Source organism: Thamnophis sirtalis, unplaced genomic scaffold (genome assembly GCF_051295495.1).
Source record: "Thamnophis sirtalis isolate CommonGarterSnake01/CBP01778 unplaced genomic scaffold, rThaSir2_p1.2 scaffold_9, whole genome shotgun sequence".
Lineage (NCBI taxonomy): Eukaryota > Metazoa > Chordata > Lepidosauria > Squamata > Natricidae > Thamnophis > Thamnophis sirtalis.
Window position 1 is genome coordinate 47,475,322 of NW_028261389.1, and position 16,762 is coordinate 47,492,083.

General features: G+C 42.4%; 1 protein-coding gene across 9 annotated transcripts in view; it reads left to right on the plus strand.

The window, feature by feature from the left end:
- Positions 1–16,762, plus strand: part of GRIP1 (glutamate receptor interacting protein 1) — a 395,387-nt gene that overhangs the window by 271,546 nt on the left and 107,079 nt on the right. For all 9 annotated transcript variants that reach the window (XM_087723475.1, XM_087723470.1, XM_087723471.1 and 6 more), the window contains exon 2: positions 7,238–7,318. In XM_087723475.1, coding sequence (XP_087579601.1) covers positions 7,238–7,318 — 81 coding nt within the window. The remainder of the gene's footprint in view (positions 1–7,237; positions 7,319–16,762) is intronic.

A 16,762-nucleotide genomic window follows, 5' to 3' on the forward strand; every position in this document is an offset into this window, starting at 1 on the left:
ACGGTCGCTAAGTGTGAAAATGGTCGCTAAGTGTGAAAAATGGTCATCAGTCACTTTTTTCAATGCCATTGTAACTTTGGTCACTATACCACCTTTCTTGCCACAGTTCTTAAGTGAATAAGTGCAGCTGATAAATTAGTAACATAAGTGAATCTGGTTTCCCCATTTGACTTTGTCAAAAGGTGATTATATGACCTCAGGACACTGAAACCATCATAAATACGAATCTGTTGCCAAACATCAAAATTTTGATTGCGTGACCATGAGGATGCTGCAACGGTCGCTAAGTGTGAAAATGGTCGCTAAGTGTGAAAAATGGTCATCAGTCACTTTTTTCAATGCCATTGTAACTTTGGTCACTATACCACCTTTCTTGCCACAGTTCTTAAGTGAATCTTAAGTGAAGATGTTATATCTTAAGTGAATCTTAAGTCTTAAGTGAAAATGTTATACAGTAGAACCTCTGGTCACGAACGCTTCTGACCAAAATATTCACATTCTCCCCGCTGCTGATTTCCCCTTCTGCACCATTTTTTTTTGTAAGCACCAAATTTCCAAAATTAGGTTTGATTCATGACCAAATCAGTTTGCGACCAAAGTTATGGAACGAATTATGGTTGTGACCAGAGGTTCTACTGTATTCATGCCTTTACATACTCTATATCACCTCAAAATGTTGCACAGCCTTCATAAGTTTCTAATACAGATAAAATTAAATACAACATCAAAACCATAAAAAAGTAAAATTAACCTGGCTGGAAAATCCTATGCCTGTCTTGCTATTATTACTGACACACTTGCTGCAATATTTGATGACTAAAAGAAGAAAAAAATATTGTTAAAGTGTGTATTATGTTCACTCCCATGTCTTGTCTGCTGCGTTGATTTTGAATTCATTAAAAGAGCTTATTTTACATCAAATCCCTCTCATATTCTCCTATGTTTAATAAACCCTAAGAGACAGCATACTATACATGAAATTCCTGTAACTGTATATTTAGTAAATTGTGGAGCTGAGTTTATCCAATTAACTCAGTTTTTGGACTTGAGTAATCACATACAATAAAGGAAATAAAACTATTTAGAATGAAGTGTAGTTGGCTATTAAGGGTGATTAAGGGTGTCATGCAGAAACAATTATAGTTTTGGTCAGGAAAATACCCTAAAAAAAACCTTTTGTTCTTTCAGGTTTTTTTTAATGATTTTTCCATGGCACATCACATATTGTTTTGAATAAAAAAACAGTAGCTGCACATTTTTAAAAACCTACATTATTTTAAAATGCATTAAAAAAATAAAAGAAAAAAACCCAGCACACTTACCAGAAAGTTTCTTTTCCCACCATTTTGAGCAGTCCTCCAACCTCCGTGCCCCTCCCCTCTGGAAAATCCAGGAAGTAACACTGGTGACCCCTCTAGCCATTTCCTGCAGCTCTATGGTACTAGGATCATTTTTTTTCTTATAAAATGAGGTAAACGCGATCGGCGTGGGGGGAGGGGAGAGGTCCGTTTTGTTGCTTTAACGTTTTAATATCTTCAGTGAAAGTACTGAGACAGAGAGAGAGGTTAGACAGGGTGTCTTTTGTCTTGCCCCGGTTAGGATTTCTTAAGCAAATCCATTGGGCTTTCAACATGAAGCCAGAAAAAAAATCGGGACTTTTTTAAAAGGCGGAGGGACGCGGGAAAAATTGTTAAAAATCGGGACTGTCCCGCTGAAATCGGGTCATCTGGTCACCCTACTATTATGTTCTTTTTGTATTTTCTCCAGTATGATAGAGATGTTAAAACAACTCATCACTGATTTTTGATACTTTAAAAATTTTTTCTTACAAAAGCATTATCCACTTTTATTTCCTTGTCTGGAAATATTGATACAGGTATAATCTTAAAAGCATCTTCGGCTCTTCATATATAGATAGCTTTTCAACATATTTCAAGGAAAAGTGTTATAATTTGTTTTTGATTTGGTATTTAATCCACTTCATAAAGGTGGTATTTAGCCTTTTACTCTTTTCCACAGCAGTTTGCATTTTTATGGCAAGAAATGTGTACTTTGGTTAAGATACCATACCAAAGCTCCAGTGTAAAATGAGACATTATCACCACAGCGTAACAAATTTTTATGAATATTAGCACTAACACTGAACTAGCACTTGAATAAATATTCAGAAATTTACAGGTTGTAAAATTAGATAGCTGACAATGAGAACTGAAGAGGGGGGAAAGGCCTTGTATTGTCTTCATTAATATTATTATATAGAAGCAGCTTACTGCTTAATGCTGGCCTCTGGCTTATATGCCACAAAACCCTCCTGCAAATCCCTGCCCAAGTTTCACATAGTTCCTAAAGGCTAATTAAAAAATCCTGGCTCAGTGAGATGCCAGCATGCATGGTAGATTGCAGGATTAATCCATGTTGGTTGCTGCCTTTCTGTGAAAGAATTAGAGAATGGAATCTTTATTAGGCGCAAGTTGTTTGACAGCACAGTCTTAAGAAATTTTGCTCAAAAATAAAATTTTCCCTGATAAGCAGATGTTAGATCTTATGTAAGATTAAGAAAATATCCTGGGATCATGCCTATAAATATAATATCATTCCTAAATTACAGAAAAGTGTTTTCTAAAAGCCAGAAAGTTGGTATCTGATACATAAAGAGTGGCTTTGGGTATTTGGGCTGTCCAAATCTTTGAATATTTTATCTTTGACCTTGAATTGTATGATATTTCCCCATTAAGAGTGGTACACAATTTGGGAAATCTTTAGGGACTCATAGCTGCTGCTTGATGAGAAAGGAACAACTGTGACCCATTGGCCTTTGCACAGTTAGTTCCATATGGTGCACCACTTGTGTCCTCTCCTAGATCAGGGGGCTCTTCAGTCAATTGCTCATGCCCTGGTCACCTCACAGATTGATTACTGCAATGTGCTTTACATGAGATTGCCCTTGAAGAGCATCTAGAAGCTTCAACTGGTCTAGAACACAGCAGTCCAGGTAATGATGGGCAAGCCTCGGTATGACTATATAATACTTCTGCTTTGCAAGCTGCACTGGTTGCCAGTTTGCTTCTTGTGCTATTCATGGGATTGATCACTCCTATAAAACTTTTCTTGGCTCTTATAGTATATGGGAATGACCTTGGAAGATGGGAAGTGGGCAGAGTCCAGACTTGCAAGATTGATGTCAACCTTCGCAGATAGATCAGACAGGAAACACAACCAGATAGCTAATTCAACTTTACTGCAAAGCTACAACAGCAGAATCTTGCAAGTCTGAAATTAAAAATCTTCCTCCATCTCCTTTACAGCCCAAGAAGCTAGTATTTCTTCTGAGCCTCTTTCTCCACCCATTATGCAATTTCAGTCTGTATTCTTGCTTATCATCTCCCCCTCAACATCTCTCCCTCATCCCCTCATCGCTGCCTCCTTCCTCCCCCACCACATATCCCAAGATCATTTCCACATAGTATTCCAATGGTAGGGGGCTTGGTTACTTGAGGAAATACCTGTCTCCCATTGTATCTGCCCAGCTGATGCAATGTGAAAGGATTGGTATTCTCTTAGTTCGGTTGATTAAATAATGCCAGTGTCAGAACCCTAGACACTTTTTTAAGTACACATCTGACTTTGTTATTTTTGCCATCTTTACTCTGTTTTTTTGCTGTTGTTTTTAATTGTTTTTTATTTATAAACTGGGAATTGAACAGCATATAAATGTAATAAGTTATTATTATATTACATATGGAAAGGCTTTAAAATAAAAATTGCATTATTCTATCACAGTAACATATACTTAAGTAGAAAAATAATAGTTCTGGGCTTTTGTTCTTTTTCTGTGTCTGCCAAATTTTTGCCCACCAGCAAGTTTTGTACGCCAATTGATTATGTCCACTTATTTCATCTGTCTTGTGGTCTCTTTCCCACCAAATGGATTAGGGTTTGATACTTACCTCTGTAAATGTATGTACCCATACCATAATCACAAGACTATTGCACAAATCAATTGCATCCTTGGTAAGCAAAAAATTTTTGGCCATGATATGTTCGAATTAATGCTAGGCAAAAAAGGCACATGAGGTTTACTTTTTCTCAAATGATAATATAATCAGGCTCAGGGTTTAGATGATAGATAGGTACCCTTATCTTACAGCTCTTGCATGGTTTATCAAGTGGAAATACTAATTATAACAACTTTATATTGAATAATGTGTGTGAATGTATGTACAACATTCAATCTTATTGCTTTGTCAATAATTAAAGGAGCTGCTAAATGAAATGTACTCTAAAGAGTTGGGGAATATTTTTGAAAGAAACAATTAAGCACAGAATCATTGTTACACAGACCTAACTACTGTATTTTAGGAATGACAGTCAGGTTTTAAAACAATAGCTATTGTATACAGATAGTCCTCGACTTATGATCACAATCAAGCCCAAAATTTCTGAGGCTAAGAGAAAGAATTGTTAAGTGAGTTTTGCCCCATTTTATGACTTTTCTTGATACAGTGGTTAAATGAATCACTGCAGTTGTTAAGTGAATTTGCTTCCCTATTGTCAATTTTCAAAAGTTGATCACATGGCCCCGGGACACTGCAACCATCATAAATATGAGTCAAGCATTTGAATTTTGATCATATGACCATGGGGAGGCTGTAAAGGATGTGTGAAAAATGGACATGTCACTTTTTTTCAGTGCCATTGTAACTTTGAACTGTAACAGACTGTTGTAAGTCAAGGACTACCTATACTTAGTCTTCAACAGAAACTACTTTTATTAGTCATACCTTTGTTTCAGATTGTATAAATCTTTTTCTTTTCTTTTTTATTAATCTATTTCTTTGAGTAAAGTGGAACAGTACAATACTAGGATTGGTTACTACAGTTGAACTTTAAAAGCTGATGTAAAAAATGCACATAATAAGCACAAAGGCAAAGACACGGCCTCCGAGAGCTTCAGAATGCTGAAAGCTTTCAGGAAATAATGCAGAATTATGGAAGACACTCAGTCTATATTGTAAAATATGCATGAAGGCAGCATGCTGATAATGTAGCTAAATATAATATTGCAGGGCCACCAGCAGTTGGAAGTTTTTGAAAAACATGCAGCTCAATTAATGTATTTCCACAGTCATTTTATTTCCACTAGACAAAGATGCAAACATCTGCAAAATAATGTCTGTGTGCTTACGTGTGGTAGTCTCAATAAAATGGTTTCATTTCTTAGCTTATTTTCTGTTTCTAATACTGATAGCTACATCGATGCAATGAAAACTCTCAGCCCTTGAAAAACTAGACAACATTGGCATATTGTGTGCTATTATGATTGCCTTTCTTACAGTAGTCAGTGATATGACCAAAACAAGGAAGGTTTGTCTGAAGGACGTGCCTTAGATATCATAATTCCCCTAGCACACAATTAGGCTAGCCTGAGAATTCAAGACAATGGAAAGAGTAGAGAAAGAGAAGAAAATGAGTGTTGTATGTTTGCCAGGACTAAAGACACATATAAATTAACAGAGCTTATTGAGTGACAATTGCTTTACTACTAATTCCACCAATTGAATTCCATTACTTTGAAGAATTTCAAAGTTTATGGGTCGTACATATCTATTTATGTAGTATCACTAATAAAATGTTACATGTTAGGTGTGTGGTGCTATAGGAGATGACCCAACCAAAGGAAGGGTCAAACGTGTCATCAGTTTGAGTCCTTTTACTCCCACAAGAGATATAAGTCCAGTCCACCTCGAATTCTGTTGACTCTTACCTGCCACCAATTTGTTTTGACCATTAGTAGTGAGAATATGGGTTTATTGTATGCTAACACCCTCTACAACAGGGGTGTCAAACTCGATTTCATTGAGGGCTGCATCAGGGTTGTGTTTGACCCCGGGGGCTGGGGTGGGCATGGTCAGGATGGACATGGCCTACTCAACATCACTCATGTCGGAGGCGCCTGTAGTGGCCCAAGTTCTCTGCCAGTGAAAACAGGCTCCAGAGATCTGTTTTTGACTGCCACAGCCTCCTGCAACCCTCTGCCCACAAAATGGAGCTCGGGACCCCATTTTTGCTGGCAGAAGGACCGCAGACCGGTCCTTCATTATTTCCAGGGCGGTCCCACGGGTCATTTCTATGTATCTGGCAAACCAGATCTGAGCTCCGGACCTTGAATTTGACACCCCTGCTCTACAAGAATCTGCTTGAAAGGCATTTGCATACAATAAATCTGTATTCATTTTAACTGCCTGGACTCCCATTTTCCTACACTTAACAATTGCACTGCAGTAGGGATTCACTTGAAGCAAATCTCTAGGTGCATCACGTGATCAATTGTACATAATTCACTACAAAGGCAATATTACTCTTTCAGAACAATGAACTTCTGCCAGTTGCTCAAAAAAACAGGTAACAGAACCCAGGCATGGTATTTTCTGGAACAGGGATGTGAAGAAGGTCATTCCCATTGCTATGATAATGAGTAATCAAATGCAGATCCTTCCTACTATATGACTTACTGATATGTTCATTTAGTAAAGAAGGCTCATTCTAGGATGACCTTAAGAAGCCAGCCTCTGCAGGTGGAGGGCATTTTCCCATCGTAACTAAAGAATGCCCTTTTGCAATAGTAGTAATAAATTATTTATTCATGACTTTATGTATTCTCCTATTCTTGTGTAATTTTGTATGGAGATTGCTTTGAGATCTTGGCATCTCTTGGCCGAGGGCCTGGTTGCAGATATCTAATCATTTTGGCTCCTTGTAAGAGGAGAAACCTCTTCCATAAGAATGGGGAGGAAAAGTGATAAATGGGTACAGGCTCTATAATAATTAAGCTAATTTCCATAATGGTTTTGTTACTTAGAAGTGATTTCCAAAAGAATTCCAAGGCTTAAAGCAATAAAGGGAAAAGTTACATTTTCAAGGATTTTGTAATTTTTAAAATAAATATATTCCTATTATTGTTATTTATAGCATCTTGTTATGAGATCTGAAATAATCTTATTCTCTGAGATTCTCATCCATTTTTCTTAAAGCACGTAAATATGCAAATAGTAACTAATAGACCTTCTGTGTAAATATTTTATAGTTTGTTAAAAGCTGCTTGAGAATCAGATTAAAATTAAGTCTTCATTTAACATTCAACATTTTTTTTCTTTCTTATCCTATGGAGCAACGATATAATATATTGAGGACTGCAGCTAAAATATATGCCCAATGTCAAGTGTTTTCTTTGTTTCAGATGACAGTCCATATACTAAATCTGCAAACCAGTCAAAGCCACCCGATGGAGCACTAGCTATAAGAAGACAGAGCATTCCAGGTATACCACTATATACTATTAAAATTTGCATGTCTGTTTGATTTTTTTGTAACTTTCAAGTGGGTGAAATAGTGCATCACAGAGCAACAATTTTTGAATCAATGCACCTCAAATAAGCTAACTTAAAGAATGGGTCCAAAATCTGCAATCCATGACACCTTGAAGATTGAAATCTGGTAAAGTTGCGCTGCTTCGCTGCTGCTGCACCAGTACAATTAGCCTTGGTTATGTGTTTGTCATTTCTAACACTTCCTGCCAGTTTTTTTACAAGAAAAGTCAGTGGGGAAACCATGGGAAACAATCTCAGGGCATCCTATCTCTATTATCTTTTACCCAAATTGGTGTTTGCCATTTAAACTGATTGTCCTTCACTTAATAACCAAGAAAGAAACCACTCAACTCCATGTTTTAGAATTAAGTGTACTTTTACTGATTATAAACAATGAGAAGCAAAGCAAAGCTGGATCTGAGTAAAAGAGCGCGAAAGCAATAGATATCAATACATGATTCATCCCCCTCCCCTTGGTACCCCGGTCCATAGTCCAATCATATATCACCCAACTGTCAGGTGGGAGACATCTTCAAAAATCATCATCAGGATGGAATGCTGGACAGTTGGCCTTGGCGGGAAGCTCCCCTCCTTCCACATGCGCAAACGGATGGTGAGAACCCCCAATTAACAGTCCTCCTACACAGATTATTTCCCTTACCCAAATACCATGCCCTCCCCGTTTCAATGGCAGCCGAAAAGCAAGCAGCAAAACAGAGGCTGACACTGATCTATTGAAAAGTAAGATTCTAATCTGAAGTTTAAAGATGGGGTTCTTATTAAATAAGTTTTAAGTAGTGATAAGGTTGTAATTATATTTTTTGTACTGAATTGCACAATTAACTGCTTTGAATCATGTTTGTGTGTGTATGTAAAACTGGGTTTTAAATATATAAATGGCTGATGAATGTTTCTGGACTTAAGTAATCAGGATCATAGGAACATTTACATTAACAAAAAAATAATACATGGAGAATTTTGGTTGATTAAAATCCAGTGAAAATATATTTAAGATAGTGAAAAACTAGTAAAAACATAGGACAAAGCTTCACATGATTCTGTCGCATCGTGTATATCTTCTGTTGCACACACAAAAAATAAGAAAACCAGAAAGATAAAGAATGTTACAGAGCTATAAAAATCAATGGAAATAATAGAACCTGAAGGCACCATCAAATGAAATCAATGGACATGAAGTTTAAAAGAGAGAAGGGCATGTAATTTAATTGTGGACTTCATTGACTGAAATTGTTTTCAGTTTCAATAGAATTTGTCAGAAGAATTTTATCCAACTGTCAGTGAATATTAACACATAAAACATTACATATTTAGAAGAGTTCTTATTATTTCAGCTGCTGGTCTGAATTAAATTGGAAGATGATACTGGGATTTTTGTTCCAGTTGTAACTATTTTGCCTAACATAATTGTGTCTACTTTTTTTGGTAATTTAATCTCTTTAAGCTTTGTATGAAATGTGATAATAATATAAATATTCTGTTATTTCTAATGAAAATATATAGTCTTATCTATTATTAGAGTATTTTAATTTTTTAAAAATATTCTATGAGGAATACATCAAGATCTCACTTTTACAAATCTGATTTCTAAGAAACACTATGCAGTGCTGACTTCTTCAAGTAATGCATATGAGACACACTTCTTTCCTACCATCAGTGTGTGAAGATTTATGATGACACTGGGATATATCTTGGGGTTTGTCTGTGTGTGTACCATCGACTCCTGGCAACTGCTTAGTCAAGGCCCTGCCATTTTCTTGGCAGGGTTTTTCAGAAGGGGTTTTCTTTCTAACACTGACAGGGACAGCCTGGCCCAAGTTCACCCTGTTGGCTTCATTCTTAAGAAGGGAGTATAATTGATAGACTGTTTTGAGCCTGATGCCCTAATCAATGTACCAAGTTAGATTTCTAAACTATATCTTATAACCCTTCATTATTTTTAGAATAAGGAAAAGGTTGGGCTGCAGCAAGCATAACAAAAAATCTTTGGTTAACTTAAAGTGGTGTGAACTGGTAAGGCTACCAAATTGATCAGTTTAATAGTTTTTAATTGGACCTAGACAAAAAATGTGAATTAATCTATGGTTTGTATGTTAAAATCTATACTTTTTATTACATTTGCTTCAGAGAAAAAAAGATATTAGATGTTCTCTTTGTTATGATAATTGTAGTTCCAGATAGGCAAATTTCAGGCTGCATGATTTTATTTTATTTTGATTTATACTCCAAAACCCACCAAATCAAATCTGAAATTAAATAGAAGGTGGAACCAAATTTAAATTGATAGTTCAGGGGATAGTGTTGATTTCTTAGTATAATTTATTTGCCTGATTAAAAATATAATGAAATACAATAAATATGTACAAATGCAGTTTGAATAATTATATACATCATAGAATCCAACCAAAATCATCTTATGAATCCGCATTAATAGTTTTTAAAAAGTATTTCCAAATAATATTAATGAAGAAAAATAACCTATTAGGGCATGTGAGATAGAACTGTTTCTAACATGAAAGTTCACTCTATGGTTAAAACTCTATTTAAAACTGAAATAGTTTCCAGAGATTAATTATTTGATCCTGACCTTGCTTTAAATTATTCCTTGATTCTTTTTATAAGAAGATTGTTGTTTTCACTTATTAACATCCCATTTATCACATCAGGGTCTCTTAAATCAAATTATGTATAACAACCTTCCCCAACCCAAGGATACACGTATGTGTTGGAACTACAACTCCTAAGCATTTCCAGCCATTGGTCATATTCTCTATGATTTCCAAAAATGTATAGTTCCATATATTTGGAGATTATTGGGTTGGGAAAAACTGTTGTATTATATTAGAATTTTAGCTGAAACATTTGTAGACATAATTCCTTCTTATTTATTATCTCATTTATTTTAACGACAAAAATAATTCTTATCTTAGACTAGACTACGGATCACAAATGCCAGTACTTTAGACATAATGTTCAGTTAATTAAGAATAATTAATAAACAAGATTAAATGGCAAATAGCATAAAATAGCATCAAATGACAAATTAATACTTCATAATAGTATTAAATGGCAATAGCCTTAAATAGCAAATTTGGTCTGTTTTGTCAACCAATTTTATTCCTGTTCAACTTGCTAGATAGGTACATGTTTGATTTTTTTAAAACCATTAGAATATAACTTAGGCAAATGTCATCTCATTTCATATATCTCAATAGACCATAGAAAAATACTGATTGCATAAGTAATCTGATGTCACCCCGTTTGGTTGATGCCACACTCTCCTCTATGTTATACTGCAACAGAACTTTATTTGTTTTGTTTTTGTTTTGCCTTTATTTGTATGCCGCCCTTTTCCCTAAGGGGACTCAGGGCGGCTCACAATTCAAAAAGGGAGGGGGAAAGACAAACAATAGACAATACAGCATGTTAAAAAAGAAAACACAACAATCGCACAATTCGAGTGGGGCTACAATCTCAACCCCAGGCCAGCCGGGACAGCCAGGTCTTTACAGCGGCGCGGAAGGACTGGAGGGTGGTGAGGGTCCGAATTTCTACGGGGAGTTCGTTCCAAAGGGACGGAGCAGCCACCGAGAAGGCTCTCCTCCGGGTAGTTGCCAGTTTGCACTGGCTAGAAGATGGAATTCGGAGGAGGCCTAATCGATGCGATCGAATCGGTCTAGTGGAGGTAATTGGCAGTAGGCGGTCTCTCAAGTACCCAGGCCCACTACCATGAAGGGCTTTATAGGTGATAAGTAGCACCTTGAAGTGCACCCGGAGATCAACAGGTAGCCAGTGCAGCTCGCGGAGGATAGGTGTTACGTGGGTGAACCGAGGTGCACCCACAATCGCTCGTGCGGCCGCATTCTGGACTAGCTGGAGTCGCCGAATGCTCTTCAAGGGCAGCCCCATGTAGAGCACATTGCAATATTCCAGCCTAGAGGTCACAAGGCGCACGAGTGACTGTTGTGAGGGCCTCCCGGTTCAGGTAGGGACGCAAATGGTGTACCAGGCGAACCTGGGCAAATGCCCCACTGGTCACAGCTGACAAATGATGTTTGAAGGTCAGCTGTGGGTCCAGGAGGACTCCCAAGTTGCGAACCCTGTCTGAGGGGCGTATAATTTGACCCCCCAGCCTGAGAGATGGAGTACTTGGCCAATTCATGGGAGGGAAACACAGCAGCCACTCGGTCTTTTCTGGATTGAGCACAAGCTTGTTGACCCCCATCCAGTCTTTAACAGCATCCAGCCCCTGGCTCATCACATCCATCGCTTCGTTGAGTTGGCACGGGGCGGACAGATACAACTGAGTATCGTCCGCATATTGATGGTACTTTATCCCGTGCCGTCGAATGATCTCACCCAGCGGTTTCATGTAGATGTTGAAAAGAAGGGGGGACAGGACCGAACCCTGCGGCACCCCACACGTTAGGGGCCTAGGGGTCGATCTCTGCTCCCCAACTAACACCGACTGCGACCTGTCCGAGAGGTAAGAGGAGAACCACTGTAAAACCTCCAACCCCCACCTCCCGCAGTCGTCACAGAAGGATACCATGGTCGATGGTATCGAAAGCCGCTGAGAGGTCAAGGAGCACTAGGATGGAGGCGTGGCCTCCATCCCTGGCTCTCCAGAGATCATCGGTCAACGCGACCAAAGCGGTTTCTGTGCTGCAGCCAGGTCTGAAGCCAGACTGGAATGGATCGAGATAACTGGCTTCCTACAAGGACCGCTGGAGCTGAAAGGCCACCACCTTCTCAACAACCTTCCCCACAAAGGGGAGGTTGGAGACTGGACGATAGTTATTTAAAACAGCTGGATCCAAGGATGGTTTCTTCAGGAGGGGTCTCACCACCGCCGCCTTTAAAGCGGGGGGAAAGATCCCCTCCTGAAGAGAGGCGGTAACAACTGCCTGGATCCAGCCTCGTGTCACCTCCCTGCTGTTTACAACCAGCCAGGAGGGGCACGGGTCCAGCACACATGTGGAGGCACCTACAGCTCTCATCGCCTTGTCCACATCCTCAGGGGTAACAGCTTGAAACTCAATCCAGCGATGACTTACCAGATCATCCCTTAGTGCCTCGGCTGGTACTGCAGAATTGGAGTCCAGGTCCGCCCGGAGCCGAGCAACCTTGTCTGCGAGAAATTGGACGTAGTCCTCAGCCCTGCCCTGCAGCGGATCGCCCGTATCCCTCCTATTTAGGAGGGAACGGGTTATCCTAAACAGGGCGGCTGGGCGCGACTCAGCAGACGCAACCAGAGAGGCAATGTGTGTTTTCTTAGCTGTCCTAATTGCCCGAACGTAATCTCTGGTGTAGGTTGTCAAAAATGCTCGGCTCGATTCGGATTTGCTGGACCTCCATAGGTGGTCTAGGCGTCTCCTTCGGCGCTTCATCTCCCGGAGTTCCTCAGTGAACCAAGGAGCCTTCCGGGATCCACTGCCTCGGAGCGGCCGTAGAGGCGCAATCCGGTTAAGAGACTCCGTCGCTGCCAGCTCCCAGGCAGCAACCAGAGTCTCCACCGAACTGCGGGCGAGAGTATCAGGAATAACCCCAAGCTCCGTCTGGAACCCCAAAGGGTCCATAAGTCACCTGGGGCGGTTCCTCCTCCCTACAGTGGGGGTTTGGTCTCTGAAAGTCAAGCCTCAATAGGTAGTGGTCTGACCATGACAGGGGCAAGATCTCGCTACCCCTCAGACCAAGATCACAATTCCACTGCTCCGAGAGGAATACGAGGTCAAGCGTGTGACCCGCTGAGTGGGTTGGTCCTCGGATTACTTGGGTCAAGCCCATGGTTGTCATGGAAGCCATGAACTCCTGCGCTCCATCAGAGTGTTCACCGAGCGAAGGCAGATTGAAATCCCCCAGAACCATAAGTCTGGGGAACTCAACTGCCAGCTCGGCTATCGACTCGAGGAGCGAGGGGAGGGCTGTTGCAACGCAGTTAGGAGGCAGGTACGTTAGCAGAAGACCCACTTGACCCTTGAGGTCCAACTTCACCAGCAGGGACTCACACCCGACAAGCTCCGGAGCAGGGATCCTACGAGGTGCTAGAGACTCTCGGATAACAATAGCCACACCCCCACCCCTTCTCTGAGCTCTCGGCTGATGGAGCACCTGAAAACCCTCTGGGCACATCTCAACGAGGGGGACTCCTCCCTCCGGGCCCAGCCAGGTCTCAGTAATACATGCCAGGTCTGCCCTCTCGTCTAAAATTAAGTCCTGAACGAGAGGAGCTTTATGAACTACAGACCTGGCATTTAGCGCCAGCAGCCTGAGGCCAGGGTCCTGATTACTCACACCACCTGGCCTTGGAGTGGGACTCATAGGGCCGGAAGGAGGGATCTCTGTGACGTAGCGAGCCCTCCTTCCCCGGTAATGGCCTGCCCTAAAGTCCCCGCCATATCTGCCCCTCCCTGTTAAGACCGTAATGCTCCGGCCCACTCCCGTGTCCGTAGTCCCACCAACCACCCCTATGGCCCCCGCGTTCCCCGACAGGCCCTTCGAATCAGTCATCTTCTCGCATAAACACAGCCACTCATCCACGCATTCCCCACATAGGTCAGTTAAAAACACAGAAAATACAACAATAATGAAGTTAAAAAGTGGGTACAATCATCAGTCAAACATACCAGTCACACTGCATTCCTAAAAGTTATTTTTGTGCGTACTGTGCAAGAGAGGAGAAAAAAACTTAATGCTCTTCATCTTCTCCTCTGTGGAGTCCAGCAAAAAGGGCAAGGCCCAAGAGTTTAAAATGGTTGGAGGGTTAATGTCAGTTGGGCGGGGGGTGCTAAGCAGGCCCCCTGCCCATGTCCTATTCGTCCCCTGCCTTCTTCTTTCTGCAGAATTAAGGTGCAGGATGGTATACAGGAGAATGTCTGGGGGTCTCAGCGAAGCCGGAGGTGGATTCAGGTATCCCAGCTCACTCCAGAATGTTGGTCCTGAGGGTAAAGGCGGGGGTAAAGCCAGTCGAAAGGCGAGGACAGTCAGGCGTCTAAAATGGGGGCTCCTGAAGCAACCACGGATAGCATCGGCAACAGCAGCATGAGCCGAGAGGCAGGCCATGATAGTCAAGAGTTCAAAAGAGTTATGATGGAAGGGGGGTGCGTTTGGGTCGGCAGCAATAACAGCAGCAAACCTAACCCTTCGGCCCACGGCGTCCCAGCAGCAAACTCACCACCCCCCTGGGGACAGCACACCCAGCGTCTCAGCAGCATAAACAAAAATAGGACCGTGGCAATCCGGATCCAAAGCTGAGCGCTGCGTCCACGATGGAGGGTGGAGGAAGGGGGGGGCGCTCAGTTCAAAGGCCCAACGGCGCCACGCAGAACAAAGGCAGGGCCGCGGCAATCCAATACAGCGCTGGAACTGCCATCCGCTAGAAACCACCATCCGCGAGAGGAGGGAGGGGAGGCTTCATGTTCCAGCGGTTCCGCGGCGTCTCGCAAAGGAAAGGCAAGCCGCGGTGATCTGTCAGCTGGAGACCGCCGCCCACGCTGTCTGTAGGGGGGGAAGGCCGCCCGCAGGCTTCTCAGCACCGCCCGACACTGCGTCGCCCAAAGCCGTCCGAACAGCGTTTCTCCAGGTGCTCGTTTTTCCAGCACCCTCTCAATATCCTCTTGCCCAGGCTTCGCCCTTCAGCAGTCTAGCTACAGAAGAGGGTCGGTTTTTCCGAAGTTTCCTTTCTCTTCAACCCCGAGCGAAAAGCTCAGGCAGCCATCTTCCTCGCACATGCGCACATTATTCTCTTCGGGAACTCCCCCTTTCCCGGGGATGGCCTTCTTGCCTATCAAGACACTTCCTTAATGACGGATCTTGGGATCCCGAGAGGTGTCATGCAAAGAAGAGACTTCTTAGTGGTTTCTTACAGGGTTTTTTAAATCAAATTGTAAGGGGGGGCAGGGGGGTTGATTCGGATGGCTCAGACAGGCTTGAGGGGGAATCTGCCAAGACACAGGCCAGAGCTAACTAATGGTCGCGTGTCAGGAATGCTGGGAAGGGTTGGAATTCCGGGGGAGACATTAAGCCATTCCATTGGGGGGTTCACCATCTCTACTGTTTGTGGGAGAGGCATATATGGTGGGGGTCGAGGGCCAAATTATGTTCAGGGGACGCGGGTTTGCTGTTTAAGAGCAATTGCGCGTTCTGATCCTCATCGCCCTTCTCGCACCCCCGGGTGCTCGGGATTACAGGACCCTGATCTCCGGCTGGTGTCGCTTAACGCTAGGTCCGTGGTACATAAGGCTCCTCTCATTTATGACCTCATACAAGAGGGTAGAGCAGACCTGGCATGCATTACGGAGACCTGGTTGGGCCATGAGGGGGATGTTCCCCTTAGTGAATTATGCCCACCAGGCTTCCAGGCGTTTCACCAGCCGAGAGCCCAGGGCAGGGGTGGCAGGATGGCGGTGGTTATTAGGGAAACTCTCGGACCTCAGAAGGTCACTGTGCCTCAGATAGGCAGGTGTGAGTCCCTTTTTGTGAAATGGGGCCTTGGAGTTCAGGTGGCCTTTTTGTTACGTACCTGTCTCCCTGCTACGTTTCATCGGCCCTGCCGGAGCTGCTTAACATGTTAGCCAAATTAGTGGTTGATTTCCCCAGGCTTATGCTTCTGGGGGATTTCAATCTGCCTTCCATTGGTGAAACATCCGAATCAGCTCAGGAGTTCATGGCTTCCATGATGGCTATGGACTTAACTCAGTTAATTCAAGCCTCCACCCATAATAGGGGACACACGCTCGACCTGATTTTTGTCTCTGGGCAGTGGATGAATGATCTAGATTTAGGGGATATTTCTATCCAACCCTTGTCATGGTCGGATCATTTCCTCATCAGGCTTGACTTCCGTACTGCTACCCCTCGCTGCAGGGAAGCGGAACCGACTAGATGGTTCCTCCCCAGATGCCTGATGGATCCTGAAAGGTTCCTGATGGAGCTTGGAACTTTTCCTGAATCCCTTGCTCACAACTTGACCAAAGCCCTAGTGGAAGTCTGGGATAGGGTGGCCACTGGGGACTTGGATCGTGTTGTGCCTTTGCAGCCTCTGACCCCATGGCAATCCCGGGTAGCTCCCTGGTTTACCGAGGAGCTCCTGGAGATGAAACACCGGAAAAGACATCTAGAGAGTGGTTGGAGGGCCAGCCGGTCCGAATCTGATCAAACACTAGTAAGAATTCATATTAAATCCTACTTAGTGGCGATAAAAGCGGAAAAATGGCAACATTTTTCTGCTCTTATCACCTCTGCAGATAACTGCCCAGCCGCCCTGTTTAGGGTGACCCGCTGCTTACTTAACCAAGGAACTGGGAAAGACCCCTTGCAGGGTAGGGCTGAAGAATTTGTTCAGTATTTGCAGGATAAAATCGCACAGATACGGACAG